The sequence below is a fragment of the Magnolia sinica genome, chromosome 18 (genome assembly GCF_029962835.1).
Source record: "Magnolia sinica isolate HGM2019 chromosome 18, MsV1, whole genome shotgun sequence".
Classification (NCBI taxonomy): domain Eukaryota; kingdom Viridiplantae; phylum Streptophyta; class Magnoliopsida; order Magnoliales; family Magnoliaceae; genus Magnolia; species Magnolia sinica.
In genome coordinates, this window is record NC_080590.1 from 44,628,656 (window position 1) to 44,652,782 (window position 24,127).

General features: G+C 38.3%; 2 protein-coding genes across 4 annotated transcripts in view; both read right to left on the minus strand.

Moving 5' to 3' along the window:
• The window catches only part of LOC131232759 ((S)-coclaurine N-methyltransferase-like), a 76,825-nt gene that overhangs the window by 34,214 nt on the left and 18,484 nt on the right, over positions 1 to 24,127 (minus strand). The gene's annotated exons all lie outside the window — the stretch shown is intronic.
• LOC131232760 (uncharacterized) lies at positions 22,743 to 23,973 on the minus strand. The gene is made up of 4 exons (XM_058229236.1): positions 23,805 to 23,973; positions 23,642 to 23,713; positions 23,295 to 23,558; positions 22,743 to 23,201 (listed from the first exon to the last, which is right to left on the minus strand). The coding sequence occupies exons 2-4, from the start codon at positions 23,669 to 23,671 to the stop codon at positions 22,935 to 22,937; spliced, it is 561 nt and encodes a 186-aa protein (XP_058085219.1). The 5' UTR covers positions 23,672 to 23,713; positions 23,805 to 23,973; the 3' UTR covers positions 22,743 to 22,934.

The following is a 24,127-nucleotide window of genomic DNA, read 5'->3' on the forward strand; positions in this document are numbered from 1 at the left end:
TCAAGTAGCCTATAATGCCTTATATAAAGAAAGTTGTAAGATTGCAACAAAATTAAAAATTCAAAAGGATAAATTTGTGGATTTAAAATTAGAACTTGAAAAATCTGTTTTGGAGAAATCACATTTTTGTTATTGTTTTGAGAACACCAAACTTGAACTCAATCTAAAAAATTCTGAAATTGAAGATCTCAAAACTGAAAATAAAAATTTACTATTAGTCTTTAGACTTGGATTTATACCCAAGGTGACCCGAGACTTGAAAAGCCACTATCCGCGTCTCATCGAAGTAACAACAAATCCAGCTTGGGTTATATCAAGAGTCGTTCAGAAAAATCTAAAAATACTGCTCCTATATTTGTTAAAGGTGAATCTTCAAAATCTAAAGAAGAAACTACAAATGAAATAAAGAAAACACATTGTCAAAAACTTATTTATCCAAAAACTAAGTCCAACTATCAAAAGAAAAATTATAATCCATCTCTAGCAGATAGGATAGTGGACTTACTTAAAGAGCTTTTGAAATTTAACTCTAGAACTATGAGAGTAAGTGAGAAAAAGAAAAAATATTGCTCTCAAATTATTCATGTTATTAGAGATCCTCCTAAACCCAAAATCATATTGAAATGGGTTTCAAAAAATAAGTGTCTTGTTATCCATATAGCTCTCAAAGCTAATAGTCATTCAAGATGGTATCTGGATAGTGGATGTTCTAAACATTTGATAGGTGATAAGGCCATACTTTAAGATATCAATTACATTGATGGAGGATCAGTAACATTTGGAGATGGCAGTAACTACAAAATTAGTGGAAGAGGTAATGTAAAACTTCCTAATCTTCCTGTTTTTAAAGATGTTTTATATATTGAAGGTTTGAAACACAATTTTCTAAGCATATCTCAAATCTGTGATAATAATCATAGTGTTAAAATTTTTTATCATGGATGTGAAATACTTAATAATCAAGATCATATAATATTAAATAGTTGAAAAACCTCTGAAAAGTGCTATATCATTGATGAATCATGTTCCACAAGTCACTCTTATTATATGGTCCAAACTGACGAAACTGAGTTATGACATCAACGTCTTGGACATGTGAATTTTAGAGATCTATACAAACTTAACAAAAGAGATCATCTTTGAGGCTTACCCAAGTTTTAAAAATTAAAAAAGAAAGTATGTGGTGCTTGTCGAATAGGCAAACAAATTAGGAGTAGTCACAAGAAGGTAAACTCCTTAACCACATCTAAACCCCTCGAATTACTCCATATGGACCTTGTTGGACCAACCCGAATAGAGAGTAGAGGAGGTAAAAAATACTTTCTAGTTATAGTTGATGACTACACTAGATATTCATGGGTAGCCTTCTTAAGAGAAAAGTCAGATGCTTTGATGATGTCAAAAAATTATTTAAACATATCCAAATAGAAAAAGAACTGCCTGTGAAAAAGATAAGAAGTGATCATAGAAAAGAATTTCAAAACAACAATTTTGAGAATTTTTGTGATGATCATGGAATATTACATGAATTTTTCGCTCCTAAAACTCCTCAACAAAATGGTATAACTGAAAGGAAAAACAGAGTTCTACAAGAAATAGGGACCATTATGCTTAACAGTAAAAAATTAGTACAAAATTTATGGGTGGAAGCTATCAACACTACTTGTTATATTATTAGTCAAATATATGTAAGAGCAAGTTTAAATAAAATGGCTTATGAACTCTGGTCTAACAAAAAATTATCAGTAACTTATTTTCATACTTTTTGGAAGCAAATATTTCATTTTATGAGATAGGGAAGATCTGAAAAAATTTGAAGCAAAAAGTGATGAAGGTATTTTTTTTAAGGGTAAACAGTACAACATATCGTGTCCTAAATAAAAGGACCGGAGTAATACAAAAATCCATAAATGTCGTAATTGATTATCAAACTATCACTCCAGTTAACAAACATGATGATGAGGTTATTATATTCAATCAGTCAGCACCTTCATCAAAATTAGATACAACTGAGAATAAACTAGTTAAAGACCATCCGACTAATCAAATTCTTAGTAACCCTCACATTGGTGTTCAAACTAGAAGCCAAGTCGAAAACATTTGTAATCATGTTTTGTAACACCCCGTACTTTTAGTACTCGAGTGTTACCCGATAACCTAACATATAGAACCACTCATCTTCATTATAGCCCAAATCTGACGGTTAGGAGCAACCTTCATCTATTGATCTAACCATCCATCCGTTAATTTGCAAGCTGAACTATCGCGTCATCAGGTTTAGTGCTCATTGGGGCCCAAAAGCATCAATACATCGTCCTTCAAGTCCACAACACTCAAAATGTTAAAATCCAACACCGTCTATCATAATTAAATTTTTTGACCACTAAACCTACTGTTAATCATCCTTTAAACAAGCCCAGAAACTTTTCATTCGATATGGATCAAACTTCAAATGAATCTGATCGCTGGGTTATCAAAGATCAATTGTAGACGCTCAAACCTGAGAGATACGGTCCATCTGAGCTATGGATATGTCTCGTCATCAAATTAGTGGGCGATCATGAATTGTTTAGTCTAATGGACAGGTTAGATTCCTTGAGAGATCGCTGTGAACTCATACGACCATTCTAGATTAGGTTTGGGAACTATCTAACCGTCAATTTTATGAAGACTAACAAATTTAAGTAGATATAATCTCAAATTTTGTAATAAATCATAAAAAATTTATAATTATTTGGTGTGGCCCTCTTACTCTCATTATTCACCTTAAATAGGGCCCTAGGTCCCAAGAATCTTTGAATACTAGATTATTAAATCCATATGACCTTTAAAACTATATTAATAGACACTCAAACCATAAATTTCGATTGATAAAGCCCACCTAAGCCTTAGATCTACCTGATCTTGAAATAAAAGTCCCTACTAAGTCCTCTAAAGTGAATAGATGGAGCGGATTTGACAAATCCATCACAGTGAACCCCACATTAGAGTGGGCGTGAACTATGGATGTGCACCCGCGGTGCATTGGACCTTTGACATGGTTAAATACGTGTTGACCCGATATTTTTTGCAAGAAGGAGAAATTCCCCTCTCTTCTCGCGCGACTGCAATTTGAAAGGGAGACTATCGTTTACATCAATCATGGCCCACCATCACGGACCATTGCACCGATCTGAACTGTCTACCACGTTCACGACACAGATCTGACTAAGATTCCATGGGCCTCACATGTTGTTGCCTTCGTGTATGCACAAAAGCACGGGCTCAGGAGGAGCTATGCGTGTGAATGCTTTTCAAAACGAAAATCCATTTGCTACATTAGTTGGCAACCCACGTGAGGGATTCTCTCCCAATCCCAGCCCTTCATGCGGGAACATCTCAGCCATCCACTCTTCCCGCATTTAGGGTTCCCATCGCAATAGGAGAGGTCGGCGCATGCAAGCTTCGAACCCACCGAGAGATGGTAGTCGTCCATCGAAAGGGTTGACCCCATAATGATCCTAAGCCCAATCAGACCATCCATAAGCCTCAGATCATAGGATCAGGCCCTAGATGAGAAACTGCCATGATCATGCCGGTCATCTTCCTCAATCGCCATAAGAACCCAACACCATAAAGTGGGCCCCATTGGCCAATCTAAGGCATTCATCCAGTGGACCCTGATGCCAGAAGTCTATCCCAAATGTTGGATTTCCTCCATGTAAGCCAGATCTTGAGTTTTATATGTAAGCTCTCTCGATTAGAGTAAACACTCTGACAAACCCTGCGATTAGTTAGCGCATCCAAATCTTCTAGAAAGGAATTTAAAAAGCCTTATAAAAGGCCATCTTTTAGGGCTCCCTTTCTAAGAATAGAAAGCATAAGAGAGAAAGGGAAACGCTGCCGCACTGAGTTGAGTAGGCTCGGTCTGAGTCGCTGCAAGATCGGGCCGAGTCCCGGGTTTTCACCGGTCGTTCCAGTAGAGAAAAGAAAGAAGAGAAAGTAGAAGAAGGAGCAATGGAGAAGGAGATGTAAAGAAGAAGATCATCAAGTGAAGAGAGAGGGGGCGTGTTCGTCCCTATCGCACCGATCGTGCCACACTGAGTCAGCTTAGCTCGACTGGAACCGATTTGGGTTGGCTTAGGGATGCGTTGCTGGATTTCTTCCAGCAGAGGAAGGGGAAGAAAAGAAGACAGAGAGAGAGAGAGAGAGAGTGGTGGTCGGGGCCATTATTGTCGTGCCACACCGTGTCTGGACCGAGTCTGGTCTAAGTTTGGGCAAAGTCTGGGCCACATCTGGGCCACTTCCAGACCTATTCAAGTTGAGAATAGAAAGAGAGAGAGAAGTAGAAAGAAATGGAAAGGGAGGAGGAAGAAAGGAGGAAAGAGATAGTGCTGCTGCCAAGTCAACTCAGCTAAACTCGCCAAGTCAGGTCGGGTCTTATTGAGTCCAAAAAACTTGCTGGACGGTGCATTTTGAAAGAGAAGAAATAGAAAGATAGAGGAGGAAGAAAAGGAAAATCATGGTTTTCTTCAGTTCTTACAGAGTTGACTTGGTGAGTTTTCATTGGATCCATTGAATTTTATAAGGCTAGTTATTGTTTATTCCAGTCCAGCATTTAGTCTATGGCTTTTGATCTCTCTCCATGATGGAATCATTTGGTAATTGAATCGAAGCATCAAGCATGTTGATCTAATTGAGTTAGCTTAGTTAGGCTTGGTAAGTTGACTTAATTTTATTACGCAAGTTTTAAGTTCAGTTGATTAATCCTTAAATTCATGAAGTGTAAAATCTAAATCTTCTAGGTACATATTTGTCGGTATGAAGTGGATCAGAAATCAACTTAGCTTGGAGGTCAAAAGATGGAGGTTAAGATCTAAACCGTAAATGGTGTGTGTGGAACATAGATCTAACCCGTTCAAGTTGAATTCGTGTATTGGAGCATTCATGTTGTCATCATCTAATTTAAAGGTGAGGATCACCCTTCAAGCCTTTCTATATCATGATAGTTAGTATTGTTTAATTATATTCATTCATTTATCTTATTGATTTCTTGATACCATATCATATAGAAATGATGATAAATGTTAGTTCTAATTGAGTGATTATTTATAAATATTTGAAGACTGAATTAAATTCCATGATTGGACATGCTATAAATCACAAATATCACTGTTTTGATTTTAAATGTACATTTTGCATGTGTGAATACTATTGACATTGTACGTGTCTCGTTTTACTACTTGTGATGATATGACAGTGTTTATGGAGATCCTCTAACTAGTGGTCATTCTATCTAATAAATTAAATTGAAGTTTATTGTGGACTTACCATTTAATGAATTGTTGTGCCCTTGTGGCTTTTGGGGTCAATCCCTTTCACCATATCCTTGAATGGACTATTTGCCCTATGTGGCTTCGATTGGCCAATTGCCCTATGTAGCTTGATTGTATGATTGCCCTTTGTAGCCTTGATGGAATAATTGCCCTAAGTGGCTTTTATGGATGATTTTCATACAACCTCATGATGATAAGTTTCACTTCTTTAATTAGTACTCGCCACTAGTTAAATAGGTTACCTTAAACATCCTATTTGTTAGTCTCATGAGACAGGGATGGTGGAATGGGACACTATGCCTGAACTGTCGGCCTATGCTATGTGACAACCCCCCATAGTGACCTTTGAGCTTCCCTAAATGGATTGTTTGGAATTGAAATAATAATGGTTGGGCTAATCATGCATTTTCATGGCATGCGGTCTTTTTCAGGTGACTAGTTCTCCTTGGGCATACCTTGAGTACTTTTCTGGGTGGCTAGATCTCCTTAGGTGATTTATATATTATCATGGTCTTTTTCGGGTGGTTAGTTCTCCTTAGACATACCTTCATGTACTTTTTCAGGTGACTAGTCCTCCTTAGGCATCTATATACTATTATGGTCTTTTTCATGTGGTTAGTTCTCATTGGGCACACCTTTGTGTACTTTTCCAGGTGATTAGTCTTCCTTGGGTGATCTATATATCATAGTCTTTTCAGGGTAGTTGGTTCTCCTTGGGCGTACCTTTAAGTACCTTTTCGGATGGCTAGTTCTCCTTGGGTGACTTTTTACCAGCTGGATGTAGGGCTGTACACGAACCGGGCTAGCCCGATTAACTTGCTCGACTCGGCCCGACCCAGAACTGAGTTTGGGTTGGGATGGGTCATTTTCTTTAGCCTGAAACTGAGTTCGGGCCGAGTTCGGATAGGTTCCAGTTTGGCCCGACTCGGCCTATATATATATATATATTCCTAAATTCTTACCCAGTTACCCTAACCATTTACAACAATCCAGGCCATCCAAATTGTGGGTCCCTTTGTAGATGGAGCAAAGTCCCAAAAATCTATGAAAAAAGCCCTTCCCAAAAATCAAGGCCATTCAAGTTACTTGCCAAAGCCCTTCCCATAGAGTAGATGGAGCAGAGTCAAAAAATCAAGGCCGTCCAAATCGTGGGTTCGAAACTGGCTTGAACTCGCCCAATTACTAACCAGGCTGGGTTCGGGCTGGACAAGTTGGCCCAGTGATTGGCCTGAGCTGGGTTCGGGCTGGTTTGGCTGGTGACTAGGCCTGGCCAGGTTGAGCCCAATTCGACTCGGTTCGGCCCGATGTACACCCCTAGTTGGATGTGCATCCCCAGGTCTGTGAGCATGAGCATGCATCCATGTATTTAAACAAGATTATTTTGTGTGATTTATTTAATGAATGCATATCTGATGAACCTTATCTAATTCCCATGATAATCATTATATAATATTTGTTATATACTGTCTCTGATAATTATGCTTAATAATCTTAATGATGCGATAAATCTTGGGGATTATACCTCACTGGATAGCCATTGACGTTGTTAAACCGTAATTAGTGTGCAGGGGACGCAGATGATGCGCATATTGGTGTTCATGTGGAATAGGAGGAGCCAGACTACCTTGCAACTCTCTATCCTCGATTATATTTGTATTTAATTTGTACTCTCATGTTCTATAAAAATTAAGACATTGATTTGTATAAGTTTTTGGGTAACCACTTGAAATCTCAGTTATGTATATTTGGACTCCCTCTTATACTTGATTTGTTTCTGTCTTGTTAGTTTATTAACTCTGATAAAAAGAAAAAAATATACATAAAATTTAGAATATTATAAAAGTTAATACTTGGGTTCTTAGAAAACGAGTAGTGTACTCGGGTTTCGGGAACCGGGGTGTTATATGTTTGCTTCACTTCCTAGATAGAACCATCAAATGTAAATGAAGCCTTAGTAGATGAAAATTAGATTTTAGCTATGCAAGATGAATTAAATCAATTTGTTAATAATGATGTTTGGTATCTAGTGCCTAGATCATCTAACAAACATGTGATTGGAACTAAATGGATATTTAAAAACAAATCTAATGAATTTGGGAATATCTTAAGAAATAAAGCAAGATTAGTTGTACAAGGGTACACCCAAATTAAAGGAGTCGACTATGATGAAACTTTTGCTCCAGTCACTCATCTTGAATCCATCGGACTATTTATCTCCATTGCAAGTCATAAAAACTTTAAAATTTATCAAATGGATGTTAAAAGTGCTTTCTTAAACGGTGATTTAAATGAAGAAGTTTATGTAGAATAACCTAAAGGTTTCAAAGATCCTAAACTTCCTAACAATGTATACCATCTTAAAAAGACCCTGTATGGATTAAAACAAGTTCCTAGAGCCTGGTATGAAAATTTAACAATATTTTTTCTTAGTCAAAATTTTAAAATAGGTAGTGTTGATAAAACTCTATTCATCAAAAGAATTAATGAAGAGTTGTTGATTGTTCAAATATATATAGATGATATTATCTATGAATCAACAAATGCTAACCTTTTTTCTAATTTTGCGGAGTCCATGAAATTAGAATTTGAGATGAGTATGGTGGGAGAACTGAACTATTTTCTTGGACTTCAAGTGAAACAACTTGCAGATGGAATTTTCATATTTCAAACCAATTATGCGATAAACTTAATTAAGAAATTTGGGTTTAAGAATGGTAAAACTTTGCTACTCCCATAGCTATAACACTCAAATTATCTAAAGATGCTATAGGTAAAAGCATTGATCCTCATCTCTACCGTAGTATGATTGGTAGTCTCTTATATTTAATAGCTAGTAGGCTTGATATCTCTTTCAGCATAGGCGTATGTGTCAGATATCAATCTAACCCTAAAGAATCTCATCTGGCTACAGTAAAAAGAATGATTAGATATGTTGCTAGTACTGTTAATTTGGGTTTATGGTATCCTCATGATACAACTTTACAAATTGCTGGATATACTGATGCTAATTGGGCGGGTAATGTGGATGATAAAAAATCCACAAGTGGTGGATGTTTTTACATCGAAAATTGTCTTGTCTCTTAGATGAGCAAGAAGCAAAACTTAGTATCATTATCAACTGCTGAAACTGAATATATTGTGACAGGAAATGCATACACACAATTAATGTGAATGAAAAAGATGTTAGCAGACTATGGTATTGATCAAGAAATAATGCATTTATATTGTGATAATACCAATGCAATAAATATGTTCCAAAATTCTATTCAACATTCTCACACTAAGCACATTGATATTCGATATCACTATATCAGAGAATTGGTTGAAAGCAAGTATGTTATACTTGAATATATTAATACTAAAAAGAAGCTTGCAGACATTCTAACAAAACATCTTGATAGTGTTAGATTTTTTAATTTAAAAAATGATATTGGTTTATGAGTGTTTCTTAATTAGTTATTCTATATTGCAATTCGTTGTTTTACATTTTTACTTTAATAGAATAAAGTTTATTCATATCATTTTAAAAAAAAAATTGGCCAACCCTGAGTTGACTGCCCGATTCGTCCTGCCGAGGATGTGCTCGAGCCAGCCGAACAGTGTGCAATTGGGTTTTATTGAGCAAATTTTTTCAGAACCCTCATTTCATTCTCATCTTCTTCGATCAGCACGTGGATTCCTTTGGTCAACCTATCTCTCTAGTGTCCTTGTAAGTGAATATTTTTGAATTTCCTTCTAGATTTAAGTTCCTTGTTGTTCATTATTGTAGATTTTAACATCTTTTTGAATCTAAAACCTTATTTTGTTAGGTTTTTGGTAGAAATTTGATATAGATATTTTCATTCTATTTGTTGGTATTCCTTTTACAAAATCTAGTTATTTTCTATCATGGCATCTCGCTCTAAGCGTATTATGCGAGGCCCTCAAACTGGTTCATCCTCTTGATCCGCTAATCGGGTTGTGCGCTCTATCCGTTTGCCAAAAAATGATCCAAAAAATGTGCAAGATTTTCGTACTTGTAATATTGTCATTGAGGGCACCGTTAATATAAATCATATTGCTCGATTTGGTCTAGTAAAAATTCTATCCGTGGTAGGATGGGATAAGATTTTTGAGTGGGGCGGTGCATTATATCGGTCTATTGCAAGAGGGTTGTATGCATTTATAAATATCGCATCTTCAGAACAATTGACATTTTTCATTCGGTTTGTGGAAGACACAGTTACAATTAACCCCTACATCATATCATCTATCTTAGATATTGATATGGTGGAAGAGGGAATCTCTATTCCACCAATATTTGAAGATATGTACCAAACGGAGAGATAGTCTCTCACTAGGGAGTTATGTGATTTTAATGCAACCTGGCGTAACCATAACTCACTCCCCACATACAATCTTCTTCCAAAATATCGTATCCTGTATCGTATTTTCACTTTGAATGTTTATCCTGATGGTGGGAATAAGACAGACCTTACTCCCTATATGATGCGTATCCTTCATTCAGTCGTTTCTAGTATCCGTATCTGTCTTCCATCTTTGATCACCTATCAGAATATCCAGTACCGTCTTCATCCTCGTCATGGCTCTATTCCTTTTGCATATCTTATGACTTGCATTGCATTGCGTTATAATGTTCAAATCCATGCAACTGAAGTACCGGAGTCTATGCTCTCATTTGGTAATGTTAATCTCAACATGATGCAATTTGAACTAAGGCCCGAGTAGCGAGGAGATCAGGAAGCTGTTCCTGAAGAAGATGTCAATATGGATGATATCTTTACAAATTTGGAAGAATCTAATGATATCGATGACTTTAACTTCCAGCACTCCCAGTTCTCAGAGAGGTTGGAGAGTTTAGAGAAGGTGGATGATCTTCATGTTTCTCAGGAAACATTACTTCAAGCTTAGAAACAATAGATGAAGTACATGAAAAAGTACTTTCATCATTTCAACAGGAATCCAAGGATTAATAAGCCTGACATGCAGGCACCATCCTCCTCTGGTTCTGACTGATTCATTTTAAAAACTCTTAGTCTATAATAACTTGAAATATATTTTTACTCTTATTGTCATACATTTGGATATGATATTATGCTATGCTTACTTTACGCAACTTAATCCTTATGTTATTTGCTCATTTTCATTATATCCTTTCATGCTTTACTGATTACTTCTTCCTTTGTTAACTTCTGATAAAAAAGGGAAGGAATATATTATATTTTTGTGATATGGATATGATATCAATCATCATTTCTCTCAAGTTTATGAGCACACGCATTTGCATGCACTCTATGAACTATATTTTTGCAGAAATGACAAAGTGCTTAGGGAGAGTAACAAGATTAATAGTATCAACTCAAAATATTTGTATTGTTTAAGATGTTGTAATATGTTGTGCTAAGTTGTATTGTTGCTTAAGTGAGTTTTGTTCCAAATTTGACAAAGGGGGAGATTGTAAGTGCTTATACTTAAAGCACAATTTAGTTTGTCAAATTTCGTAGTCCAGTTACGATCACAAGCTTGACTGAAGACAACTATCAACTCGATCAAGTATTTGAAAAGAAGGCTCAACATCTCAAAGCAAGACTATTAGTGATTCGAGGTTCAGAACACTTCGTATGAGTCAACCTACAGGTGGCATGAACCTAGTTTGACCATAGGTTAATTGTATTTCACTCATGCATATTTAGAATCATATTTTATATTAAATATACTCAAGTTAGGTTAACCCGAACTCCAGTTCGACTAGCCTAACTAGTTGAGCAACCCTACAATATTCGGTCAAAAAGACAGATCTAAAAAGATCTTTTTGTGGTAGTTTCAGTCAGCCCAACTTGGGGTTCGGCTAGCCGAACTTGCCTTTGGCCAACCCATGGTAGTTTCGGTCAAGTTTTCAGTAATGGAACAAAATCGGATCTTGGACCAATGAGGCCAGCCGAACATGGACTTAGGCTAGCCGAAGTTTTGAAATATTTTATCCCGCGATTTTATAGTTCTGATTGAAACGTAATCTGTGAAGTTCGGCCAGCCGAACTGAATCTCGGGCTAGTCGAATTATACAGATCCTTGGCTATAAATAGAAGCTTTCTCTTACTTTTTAAACTATGAAAATTTAGTCTTATACTGTGTTATAAAGAGAGATCCTTTAAGCCTCCTTAAGCTATTTGTGTTGTAATTCATATTTTCATTAGCTTATTCCATTCTCCTTCTCAAAGTTAGATTAAATTATTTTTAATAAAGTAATCCATATTCTACTTTGAGAAAAGGGATAATCGAATCTGCAGCAATATGGTTTCATTCTTTTCACTGAAAATTTATTAGATCACTTTATATCTTTTTGGGTAGAACTCATATAACGACTTCATCAATATCCCAAGAAAAAGATCATCGCATTCAAGCTACTGCTACGACTTTAACTCGTCAAATCGAAGATAAGTACTATATTTTAAATTATTTCAATTTGGATTTTCCTGAGATAAGTTGGAAATCTCAGCGAGTTTGTTTGTGGTGACCCCGTAAAATCACAAAATGGGTTTGATAATGATAGCCCGTGAAAATCGCAATAATTGTATAAGGTTGTTAAGGTGATCCTAGAAAACTTTGAAATAGTGAAAGCCAAAATTGCGAGGGTAGTAATTTTGAGAGTGGAGTATGTTGCATTGAGGCACTGAACCAGTATAACTCTTTTGTGCATTGTGGTGATTGGATATTATTATTTGTGTTATTATTGTGAATTACTTATTCTTTGCATTAGTTTCATATTTTGATTTCAAAGACGTCGTGACATAAGGTTGTCCTACCTAAATCTTTTAGGTGTAAGGTTGTTCTATGAACTATTTGATATCAAGAATTCAATACTTTACAAAATTGTATTCCATTAATTTATTATTCGGCATTATATCGAAATATTTGGCATTGTCCTATGCACCCCCCTCTAGGACATCTATAGCTCGTCCTTTCAGGGCTATGAAATGATGATGCATGTGAATACTTGAAATTGTGAATATTGACATTATGTTGGCTATTTTTAAGTTGGGCCTAGTGTCTTAGGCTTGTGACTACCCACTTTCCCATAGAACTTGAGATGCAAAATGGTTACAAATAATCGTTGGATGAGAGACCAAGTGAGCCCACTTTTATAGTCAAGGGAAGGGTGCTTGATTATTATTAGTTTGCTTGTCTACTTAGCCAATTGATACTATTGTTAAGTAAAGCCCACAAGGGCTTGAGATGTATGACAGATGTGTGATGGCATGTGATGTGAAGTATGGTAAAAGCATTGTGCCATATAATGCATGTTAGAAGTATGATGTGATGTGTGGTGAAGAATAATAGTGTGTAATGTGTATCTCTCACACAATGATTATGTCATATGTTATGCAAATAATATGTAATGGATGGCATGAAATGTGTAGCTTAAACACAACGTGGGTATCATATGACTTGATTACAAATTAATGATTGAATCTTAATTGGGCTCAAGTTAAGGCTCATTGTTTATGGGTATTACGGCCATGATCTGGTAGGTATCAAGACATGATTAAGGGTCCAGATGGATACTCCCATGGACAATCAACTATGACTTGAGGGTGTACTATTAAGCATCTATGTGCCATCGCTTGGCAATGTGATCTATCCTGCATTTGTTTATGTTAACACGAACTTGATAGTTTGATATACATAGTTGATTCATGAGCATCTATGACACGCATGCATGAGCACTTCATGAAATTGGGGCCCTCATGTTGGTCTATATACTTGGATGAGATCTAGAGGAGTTCAGGAATGATGAATATTTTTTTGATTTGGGCCCTTGCGTTGGTCCATATGATTAGATGAGATCTAGAGATGTACTATGTTTGGGCCCTTATGTTGCTCTGTATGCATGGATGAAATCCAAAGGAGTAGAGTTCTATAAATACTATTATATGAGCCTTTATGATGATGTATTACATGGGTGGATATTTTGTATGACAACCACATGATGGCAAGTTGGGCGAGATGGTTGTGTTGAGGCCCTGAGATGGCCAAGTGGTTGATATTTTTAATAAGGTTTAGGAATTGTGCATCATTATCATATCGGGCTTAAATCTTAATATTGGAGACACCTATCCTCTAATGAACCCATTAATATTAGAAAATTAGGTCATCTTTCGTTGTTATTCGAGTGGGGGTGAGCATATTAGGATGGGTACAAGAGTCATTTCCACTGCCGAACTAGGAAAGGGAAGAGGTGTGACGAGCCTACCTACCATCATGTTCCAGGTCGAGGTGGGTGGTATTCTAAATGTTGAGGTCGGATAGGGTGAAATAAATCAAAGTCCCACATTGTTAAGCCAGTGGCTAAATGGGTAGGGGTTGACGCACCCAAGATTTACTTTTTGGAAATTCATCCCACACTTGTGTGGAGATATGTCATTACACTTGTGTGGTATGTTATGGTTTTTGTGGAAATATATTATGCAATTGGAGGTGTGCCATTTGAGATGAAGGATTTTTAGTATTTAAATCATGCATCCACTCATACATAATTTCATTCAAGTTGGCGAGTGTGCAACTAGACCATTATGTGCTAATGTATATAATTAAGAGTTTAATTAGGTATGAGACTAACCTGAGATAAATAGTTTACCACATTGAGTCTAGCTATCCAAATTAGATATGAGACTGGTTGGATGGAAGTCCTTCTGATGGATCCCATAGCTTGTGACATCGTGTACTATCATCCCGACTATACCACATGTCAGCTCTGTCATTCCTTTTCCAAAGTATGCCTTCCACTAAAATATAAAATTTAACTATCTTGTACATGATAACTTGCTACTCTCATGATTCATGGTTACTCATTTGGGTAGTATCCCTAACGTTAAAGACATGTTCATGATAACCTGTTTAACTATAACAACATGCTTGATTGATAACATACTCATCTATGATAACAAACTTGGTTGATGACATGCCTATAGTTGTTTTGGATGTCTTTACGAGACCACCTTCATAAGCCATGTTTTACTCATGACACCCCATAGACTCACGAGTTGTAAGCTCATATAGATAATTTACATATTTTTCAGGATGCGTTTAGTAGCAAGATGCATGTAGGAGATGTTAGAGCTAGCTATTGTTCCCTTCATTGTTGTTGAGATGATTGTACTTTAGTATATATAATATAAAATAATGTAGGTGGATATTTTGGGTGACCATGCTAGAAGTGGTTTGGGGAAAATATATATATATATATATATATATATATATATATATATACATATATATACATACATTGCTGGAAAAAGATGTAGAACGGGCGAGAACAGGCGTCTCAATGGGAAAGAGCCCCTAGTAGAAAATCTCGACCTTCTTCCTACAGTTTTTCCCTCTTCACGGCGAACCTCACATTTGATACGTCGGAGGACGATCTTCTTCGCATCTTCGGCCGTTATGGGAAATTGAGAGATGTCTTCATTCCGTGGAATCGACATCTAAATCGTCCCCGAGGGTTCACCTTCATTCGATTTTACTACGAGCAAGATGCGCATAATGCGATTCAATGTTTACACAGACAGCGGATTGATGGTAGGGTTGCGCATGTTGATTGGGCGAAAGGGTAACAAAGAAGGGGAACAACTTCACTGGAAACAGCACAACCCCAAAACCATGCAACACAGTAGGCTTCGGATAGATCGTTTGCGGCAACAGTATCAGCGCCGAAGGTTGGTGCAAATATTCAGATGGCAGGGAGCTCGGGATACACCACCATTGCTGATTCTAAGGCTGTAGAAAACAGGATGCGGATATCGAGTCTGACTTTGGTGGGGACCGCGACTGACTTGAATGTTCGGATTGATCGTCTGTTAGGTGCTTTAAAAGCTTCGACTCTGAAATCTTCCGATGTGGAAATAGTTAGAATTTTAGCCCACAAATTCCTGCTTACGTTCAAATCAGAGGAAGAGTTAGAAGGATTCAGAACAAATTCAAAGTTACACATTGAAATGGGGCTTTAGATAGTAGAGAGGTGGTCTCCATCAAAAGTTATTGGAAGTGATGGAGTCTGGATTAGGCTGTTTGGCATTCCAACCCACACCTGGATTGAATCAGTCCTCCTGGATCTGGCAAGTTTCTTTGGGAAGATCATTCATATCGACTCGAACTCCAGATTTAGACATTTCCTAGCTTTCGCTCGTATCAGGGTGATTCCTTGACCGGGTGTTTGCTTTCAACAAGTATTGGAGTTGAAGGTTTTGGGGAAGGCGTATACTATCTTTGCAGAGTTGGAACCATTGTTCAACTATGGATGCTCCTCGTCCATCCAACAAGCATCTAAAGAGGGCACCAAGGAATGGGTTATAAGGTGATTTCACGGTCAGGAAGGGCCCCTTCTACTTGTTTGTGAAAAGGTTCCAGAAGGGGTGAGAGGTTCTCAGGATGGTAAGTCAGGACAGCGGTTAGATGTTTGTGAATATGGCACACAGGAGTATAGTGTTAATAACAATTTTGGTAAAAATGATGCACTTTTGGGTGATAAGATCAATACTGTTCAACCAAGCATAGCTCATCGTAGCCGGAGGATTAACCAGCCCATTCGTGATGGAGGAGTTAGCGAGCTGCATCCTATGACCACTCTGCCATATCTTCTTCTACTGCATGACAAACCTCATGATAGTCCACGAATTCCTTCTTATCGGCTGGAGGAGAATCAGCTAAAAGGATATCAAGTCAATTTCAATTCCTCTCAATCAGAACTGGAGACATCCCAGCCAATCCTGGCCGAACAGGAAGGTGAGTTGCAAGTGCCTACGTCTGGCCCTAATGAACCTTTACTTCTGCTGGACAGACCTGATGTCAGTACTCGATTTCTTTCTATTCGGCGGGAGGAGACTCAGCAAATTGGAACTCAAGCCTACTTCAATTCACATCATTCTGAGCAAGATAAAACCCAAGTATATGTTTTCAATGGAGAAGAAGATCTCTTGTATGGAATGCAACCACATACTCAACCCCAACAGAATATACAATCGATGGCAAGTCACCTGGAAATGTTTAACTCTTATGAAACAGACACATTACAATAGTAGATCAGGGTTGTAGGATTGTTTCCTCATGATATAGGTAACTCTTTACAAAGCCAGGAGCATACTTATGAGGACATCTTTGGTGGTGGAAAGGAAACTCAGCTACCAGAAATCAGGCCTGATTCTGCAGGGAACAAGAATGAGATGTATGTAATTGGGGCTATGACTGTTGAAGGTGTAGCTGGCTATTACAAGCAAGACCAGGAACAGGTTCTCGAGAACATGATTGCAGGTGGAAAGGAGAACCGCCCATCGGAGCTCAATCGGAGTTCGGTGGGAAAACGGCATGATGTAACTGGAGGTGTTGTGAACAGGGGAGAGATTAGTGCAGGAGGAAAATGCAGATCGGAACCAACGTGGTGTACCAGTTCAGCTCTAACTCTAGCATATGAAAGGAGGAAAAAGATTACGCACAGGGCGAATTTGGAGGTTGATCTATCTCCATATTTTTCAGTGGTACATAAATCAATTTCCTGTTCTAACAGAAATTTGGAAGGTGATTATGGGAGGCTGGGGGACTGTCAGTCTGAGGAGCACGACTGGGGATAGCAGGCAGATCAGAGGAGAGTCTTCGAATGGGATATCCAGAACTAAGAAATGGATGACCAGTTGGTAAAGGAGGGACAGGAGGAGTTTGATGTGGATAAACTCCCGAAGAAGATAAGAAGACACAGAGTTCTATACGCTAAAGGAAACTGGGTATCTAGACTGCGCAGGTTAAAAAGGAGGGCCGTAAATACTGGTTGTGTAACTGATGGATAAAATCATTGTTTGGAATGTGTGGTGAATAGGTAATAAAAGAACATTACGGACTGCTAAAAGGATGATTAAGCTCCATGACCCTTGGATAGTGGCGCTTCTGGAACCAATGATTAGTGATGACAAACGGGTGTGAACTGGGCTGTCGTTGGGTTTTCATTCATCTTCCTCCAATTGTGATGAGGGTCGAAAGATTTGGATGTTTTATAAGTCTCAAATTTCTTGTTCGATTGTCTTCAAATCTGATCAAGCTCTATCGATAGTGGCCTCCGTGCAAAATGGCGATTCTCAGCTGAATATAATGTTTGTTTATGCCATGTGTGCTCCGATTCTAAGGAGAGCTCTCTGGTCGAACTTGGCTCTCCTGTCTTCCTCGATGCAGGGCTCGTGGGCAGTTTTGGAGATTTTAATGTCATAGCAGTAGACTCCGAAAAAAGAAGTAGACGGATGACGGATTCGGCTTCTTCTTTAGAATTTGCAGATGTAATTAATTCGGCGGGCCTTTTAGATGCGGGCTTTTCAGGAAATCAGTTTACTTGGAGTAATAATCAGGCTGGCAATGCTCGGGTATGGGCGAGGCTAGACCGGGTTCTTTTCAATGCTACCTGGTCCATGTTATTCCCCCAATTCTCTGTGTCCCATTTGCCTTGAATACATTCAGATCATGCTCCACTTCTCCTCACCTTCCCTCAGCCATTGAATGGTGGTCCTAAACCGTTCTATTTTCAACATATGTGGACCCAACATGCTGACTTTCTACACGTGGTCAAGACAGTGTAGGACAAGGTGGAATCTTCGCATCCAGTTTATAATGTGCTCTCTAAGCTCAAACAGGTGAAACAAGATCTGAAAATCTGGAACAAAGAGGTTTTTGGCAACATTTTTGAGCACATCAAGCAAGCGGAGCAATTAGCAATCGAGCTGGAGGATCAACTCCAATCGTCACCATGTTCAGACGACCATTCAGCCAGCCTGTAACAAAAAATCAATGCCAATGCTGACAGGTTAGCATCCTTGGAGATTATGCAGGAAATCTTTTGGAAGCAGAAATCGAGGGTGGACTGGCTGTTGGAGGGAGATAAGAATATGAGGTTTTTTTATGCATCGGTTATGGAACGGCAGAGGAGAGCTGCTATCAGTCGGGTGGAATTGGGTACTGGGCAAATTGTGGAAGGCCAAGCAGAGTTAAAGGTAGCGGCGATGGACCATTTCCAGCATATTTTCACTGTGAATTCTTGTCAGATTGACCAGGATCTGCTGCAAGTTATTCCTCAGTTGGTCAAGCAGGACTAAAATGATCAGTTGATGCAGATCCCTTCGATGTTGGAGGTCCGAACAACAATGTTCTCCATCCCTAAGTACAGTGCCGCTGGGCCAGATGACTTTTCAGCTAGTTTTTTTCAATCCTATTGGGAGGTGGTGGGTCATGACATTCATAGGGCTATCTCCTTTTTCTTTCAAGGGGAGAATATCCCCAGGGCAGTATTGGCAACTATTATCTGCTTAATTCCGAAATCCGTTGGCCCTAAGAGATTCTCGGACTACCGTCCCATCAGTTTATGTAATTGTCTATATAAATTTTTTTCTAAGATCGTTGCTACGAGGCTTAGCCAGATTCTGCCATTGTTGATATCGCCAGAACAGGGGGCCTTTGTTCAAGGGTGTTCGATAGTGGAAAATATTACATTATCTCAAGAACTGTTCAGGGAATTAAACAGACTAGTTTGTGGGGAAACATTGTATTGAAAGTAGACATGGACAAAGCATATGACAGGGTTCGCTGGGACTTTCTGAAGCTGGTTTTGAATCGGTTTGGATTCAACGGGAGTTGGATAGAGATGGTAGAAAAATGTTGGGCGAATAGTTAGTTTTTAGTTCTTATAAATGGAGAGATGGCAGGTTTTTTCAAATCTTCAAGAGGTCTGAGGCAGGGAGACCCAATTTCTCCAAGCTTGTTTATTCTTTCAGCCAAGGCTCTTAGTAGAGGGCTTAAAAGCCTGTTCATCAGTTATATTTTCCATCCTTTTGCCTTGTCCAGAGGTTGCCCAACGATCTCGCATCTGCTATATGCCGACGATATGTTAATTTTCACAAATTGGAGTAAATCCATGTTGCTTCAGCTTAAGAAATTCCTTGACTCCTACCAAGCATCCTCAGGCCAATTTATAAATCTAAGAAAAAGTTCCTTATTGTGTTCAAATAAGCTTCTTGGTGCGAGAATTAAAACGATTGAGGCTATTCTCGGTTTCGGTAATTCGTCATCTTCTCTTGCTTATCTGGGAGTTCCATTGGCTAACGGAAGAATTAAAGTAAGCTCATTTAAGCCATTGGTTGATAGAGTTGTGGGTCGTGTCAATGGGTGGAAAGCTCATATTTTATCCCAAGCCGGTAGAGTGGTTTTGGTGAAGAACGTCCTATCAGGTATTCCAGTTCATATTATGGCGGCGGTCCATATTCCTTCTCAGGTGCTGAAATTAATTGAGAGGCATATAGAAAATTTCTTCTGGGGCTGGTCAGAAGGAAAAATGAAGTGTCACTGGAAAAATTGGCATTTGCTGGCAACGCCAAAAACTGAGGGGGGCATTGGTTTCAGAAAACTTGCAGACATTATGAAAGCTTTTCGAATTAAAATGGCATGGTCAATCAAATTTGGATAGGCAGATAATATTTGAAAATCTTTCATGGTAGCCAAGTATCATCAGGACTTGTCGCTAGGGGTAAATGGTCGTACAAGGCGGTTGTCTTCTCCTCTGTGGAAGAGAATCAGGGATCTAATCCCTTTGGTGGAATCTCGAGTTCAATGGCATATTGGGGCAGGTAACTGCATTTTCTAGCAGACGAATTGGACAGGTCTAGGTCCCCTAGCGCAGTTGGCTGACGATGAGGTACCTCCAGGTTTGCAGGATATTCAGGTGTGTCAGGTCCTCAGCCCGACCGGTCCTCTCCCCCCCTCAGCGGGGTTCCTCATTCTTCCTCAGGGAGTGATTGATCATGTTTGTCAGGCACGGTATTGCTTCTCTGAGGGCACTGACACCCCGTTCTGGCCATTCACGTCTTCAGGGGAATTTTCAGTTAAATCATCGTGGACTTTGAACAGGGCCCAAGGGTCAGGTCGGAGTTGGTCTAAATGGGTTTGGCATCACTACCAAAAAACAGGGCAAATCCGACGGCTCAAAACCGTCAGCATTGACCTTCCCCGACGGCTTCTAGCCGTCGGACGGGCCGTCGGGAAAAGGGGCGTGGGCGTTGCTTGCCGACAGATTATAGCCATCGGCGTTTCCGACAGCTAAAACCGTTGGTGTTTCCGACGGCAAGGACAACAGTTTTAGCCGTCGGCGTCTACCAATTCAAATTTATCATGGCCCGTACCAAAAAATTGAACTGTAAGATGAACCAGGGTACATATGATGGATACTTTTAGTATAGCATCTGGTGTAAAGTACTTATGTTTTGCATACCTTAGCCAATGATACTTGAATACTTCATCCTATCATGTCTAGTACAGTAGGATACTAATACTGGTAATGGATACTCTAGGATATTAAGCATGCAGATTCTAGCTACGCTTCCATGGTAATAATGCAAAATTTACAGAAAACTGGAAGGACAATGCAAGGTGTCGATGAGTTCATTACAATGCCAGAGCTCAAAGGAATCTGGTGGGATGGTGTTTTGCAGATATAGCTTTATAAACAAGAGATAGATTACCAGTACATGCATATGAGGTTCTCCCATCCATATAGAAAAGATGCCCAAGATGAACCAGTAAACCTGCATTTTCAAATTTCGGTTAAATGACAAACCTTCTTAATGTAAAATGGAGGTACCTCACTAAATAGATTCTTTAATTGGACTTCATTTCATGCAAAGTTCAAAGAAATTTGAAAGAAGTTCATTATAGAACTTGGAAGATGTTGTCGTGGGAATGGTTGGTAGAGATCCATGTATAAATTAAGTCCATTGGATCTGTATTCTATAGCAAGTAATCATTTTGACCAGTTTGAAGTGCCAGGTGAAGCAGTAAGGAGAGTCTGCTTCATGGTATAAAGGCTCCTTCAAAACCTAATGATCTGGAGTATTTCAATTTTGGAGTTTTTTTTTTCAATAAATAAAAGATATCAAGGAGGGAATCACTCTAAACATGTGAATTGAACCATATTTGAAATGAAACCTTACCCATACCCTGTGAGGCTGAACGAACCAGCACTCTACACCTGTGCAGCACTCCCTCACAATTAAGAACTTCAGGAAGACAGTCTTGAGCTCGCTAAAAGATCTTTGTTAGTGCAATAAACATCCTTTCTTAAAGCAAAAAAACATGCAAAACATTAAAAAAAAAATGTAGATTTTAGCGAGAACGTATCATGGGGAGTATTGACCCTTCCCTAGCCCTAGGATTTGCTGTCATAGACTCCAATCCAGCCCCAATCCCTGTATTGAGAAGATTAAGAAAAATAAATAAAAAACAATAATAATAAAGAAAAGCTACCCTCATCTGAGCAAGTGAATGCAGGATGGCTGCATTTTATGCTGGTTTTCCTGGTATGCTTCCTTTTACATGGGCTATTTGCGAACAGTCGGTTTCTTTTCTTGTTCTATCATTTGTATTTACTATCTGTGTCAAACAGAAACTGTGCCTATAAGAACTGTAAACTAGCAATACTCATCTGGACTTCAGGACAGTTGCTGATGTTGCTGCTGCCATTAAAGCTGGATTTTATGACATAGGTATGCATGCATCCTATTGAGAGGCAGCCTATCCAGTGACTCAGCAATCTCTGTTTGCTTCATCACCGTTGCCTGCAATACCAGAGATTCTGACAATCACCATATGAAATTATTCAACAGTATATCTTTGTACAACATGCTGTGTGTGCATCTGAAACTTACGTTCTTCATCTTCTCAAGGTCAAACATGATGGATTTGATAGCCTTAGAAATCTGCATTATCTGCACATTCAATCCATGTATGGTAGCCTTAGAAATCTGTTATAGGCTTAAAGGATAGTTCAGATCATTCGATTGATCTGTCTAACTGAAATAATGCAATTAGGAACAAAAAACACATCCGATTTTCCTTACCCAAGTATGATGGAACCACCAACCGCACACAAAGTTAGGATGCTCACAAATGTGAAACTGACCTCTTCATTCAAAGAAAAAGCTAAAGATGCCAAAACAGTTGAATAAATCATAAGAGTAAAAAAACCCCTGCAAAAAACACATCCAAATTATGAGATATCCTAAATCAAAATCTAAATTTCAAAATATTAATGAACAAAAATATTTACACATATCTGTTTTTGGTGTAATGTTTGTAGACATGCAGAATCAACAGCGGTCGTGGAATAACGATGAAGGAACTTCTCGTCGAGTTGATCGCATTCTCTACAACAGCTGCCACAGATGATGATAATTCCCTACAGTTCTCTCTCTCTCTCTCTCTCTCTCTCTCTCTCTCTCTCTCTCTCTCTCCCCAAGTGCAAATAACACTAAAAGTAAAAATTATTACAAATCTTTCAATTCCCCAAAGGGAGGTTGAAATGCCAAACAAATATATCAAAGCATAAACGTGGGTGCTAAATCCATTCCATTCCATTCCATATATGTGGGTGTAATCTAATGTGAGTGATAAATGCATTCCATACCATTCCATATATGTGTGTGTAATCTGATGTGAGAGTTGAATACATTCCATTCCATAATATTAAGATAAGTGTCTATGTTACCGTATAGTTTGAAAATAAAAGTAAATTGTCTCAGTTTTTGTAATGTCTAATTATAAACATCATGGATAGATGGTTAGAAATAGCTTGGGCCAAATAACAAATCCTCCTACGCCGACCTCTCCAAGTGTATGATGATAACCATCTTCCTTCCACAACTCTACGTGCGAAGCTTTAATCTCGATCAAGACAACTCTAAAATTTCCTTCGCCTAGATCTGCTCCATGGACATGGGCAGTTGAATCAACTTCATGCACCTCACCACGAGCAACTACCTGTTTCTTCCAATCGCAAAGATCGCATCTCTTGCCAATATGTATCAAATCAGGCTACATGTACAAGTATAACATGTCATTAGTATTTTTAAATGGAGGTGCATATAATCATAAACATAAATTTCTAATAGAGAAACGCATACATACCGACAAGGCACGACTAGATTTAAATGGAGGTATTGTTGGTGGATCCACAACCCCCTGTTCCCCTTGCTTTTCTACAATATAATTAAGCTTCATATGGAGGTCTACCAGGCTTTTCTTCATTTCACCTACTTCCTCCTTCAAATTATCTCGATCCCGCGTCACCATATTGAGCTTATCTATAATAGGGATTGTCTTCCTCAATGCAATCTTGCCTACATTTCCACCTATACCCCGCATGCGCCCTCTACTATCACTCCCAATTGACTATAATCAAAATTGCAAGTCGATTTATCAGAGAATGCGTAAGTATAAATAAACTCAAGTACTTGAAGGACAAGCATATATACCTGTGTAAGGGCATCATCTACATTGGTCATCTGAGATGTTGGATTACTACTCTGAATCGACTTTATTTTTTCCTATGACAACATCCAAAAGAAAAATTAGCAACTAAAAGACACGTTTAAAATTCATATGGATAATGACAGAATGTACGAGGGTTGCACTTACAAAGGCTTCAGGAAACTGTAATTTGTCATCCTTTGTTGTATGGGCTCTGATGTACACATCAGCCCTACCAACCTCGGCATCACTAGTAAGATTCCTCTCAATTGCCTTTTCCACATTACATACATGCCAAAACACATTATTAATGGAATTAAATGACTAATAATTTCAAATAATCATCATAAATATAGTAAGATATATATTTTAAGACATGTACCATCTGATGGGTGACCATTTGGTCAATGGCCTAAAAAGGTACAGTTAACTCAAATTACAAATATCCATCCACATTCAACAGGCAAAATTTGCCATAAATGGGTGATTAG

Excerpts from the sequence above, each read along its gene's own strand:
- LOC131232760 (XM_058229236.1), bottom strand. The coding sequence starts at position 23,671 with ATGACCAATGTAGATGATGCCCTTACACAG. Across the intron at positions 23,559-23,641 it reads TAGATGATGCCCTTACACAG|TCAATTGGGAGTGATAGTAG; the intron begins GTATATATGCTT and ends TTTTGATTATAG. Across the intron at positions 23,202-23,294 it reads AATCTAGTCGTGCCTTGTCG|CCTGATTTGATACATATTGG; the intron begins GTATGTATGCGT and ends TTGTACATGTAG.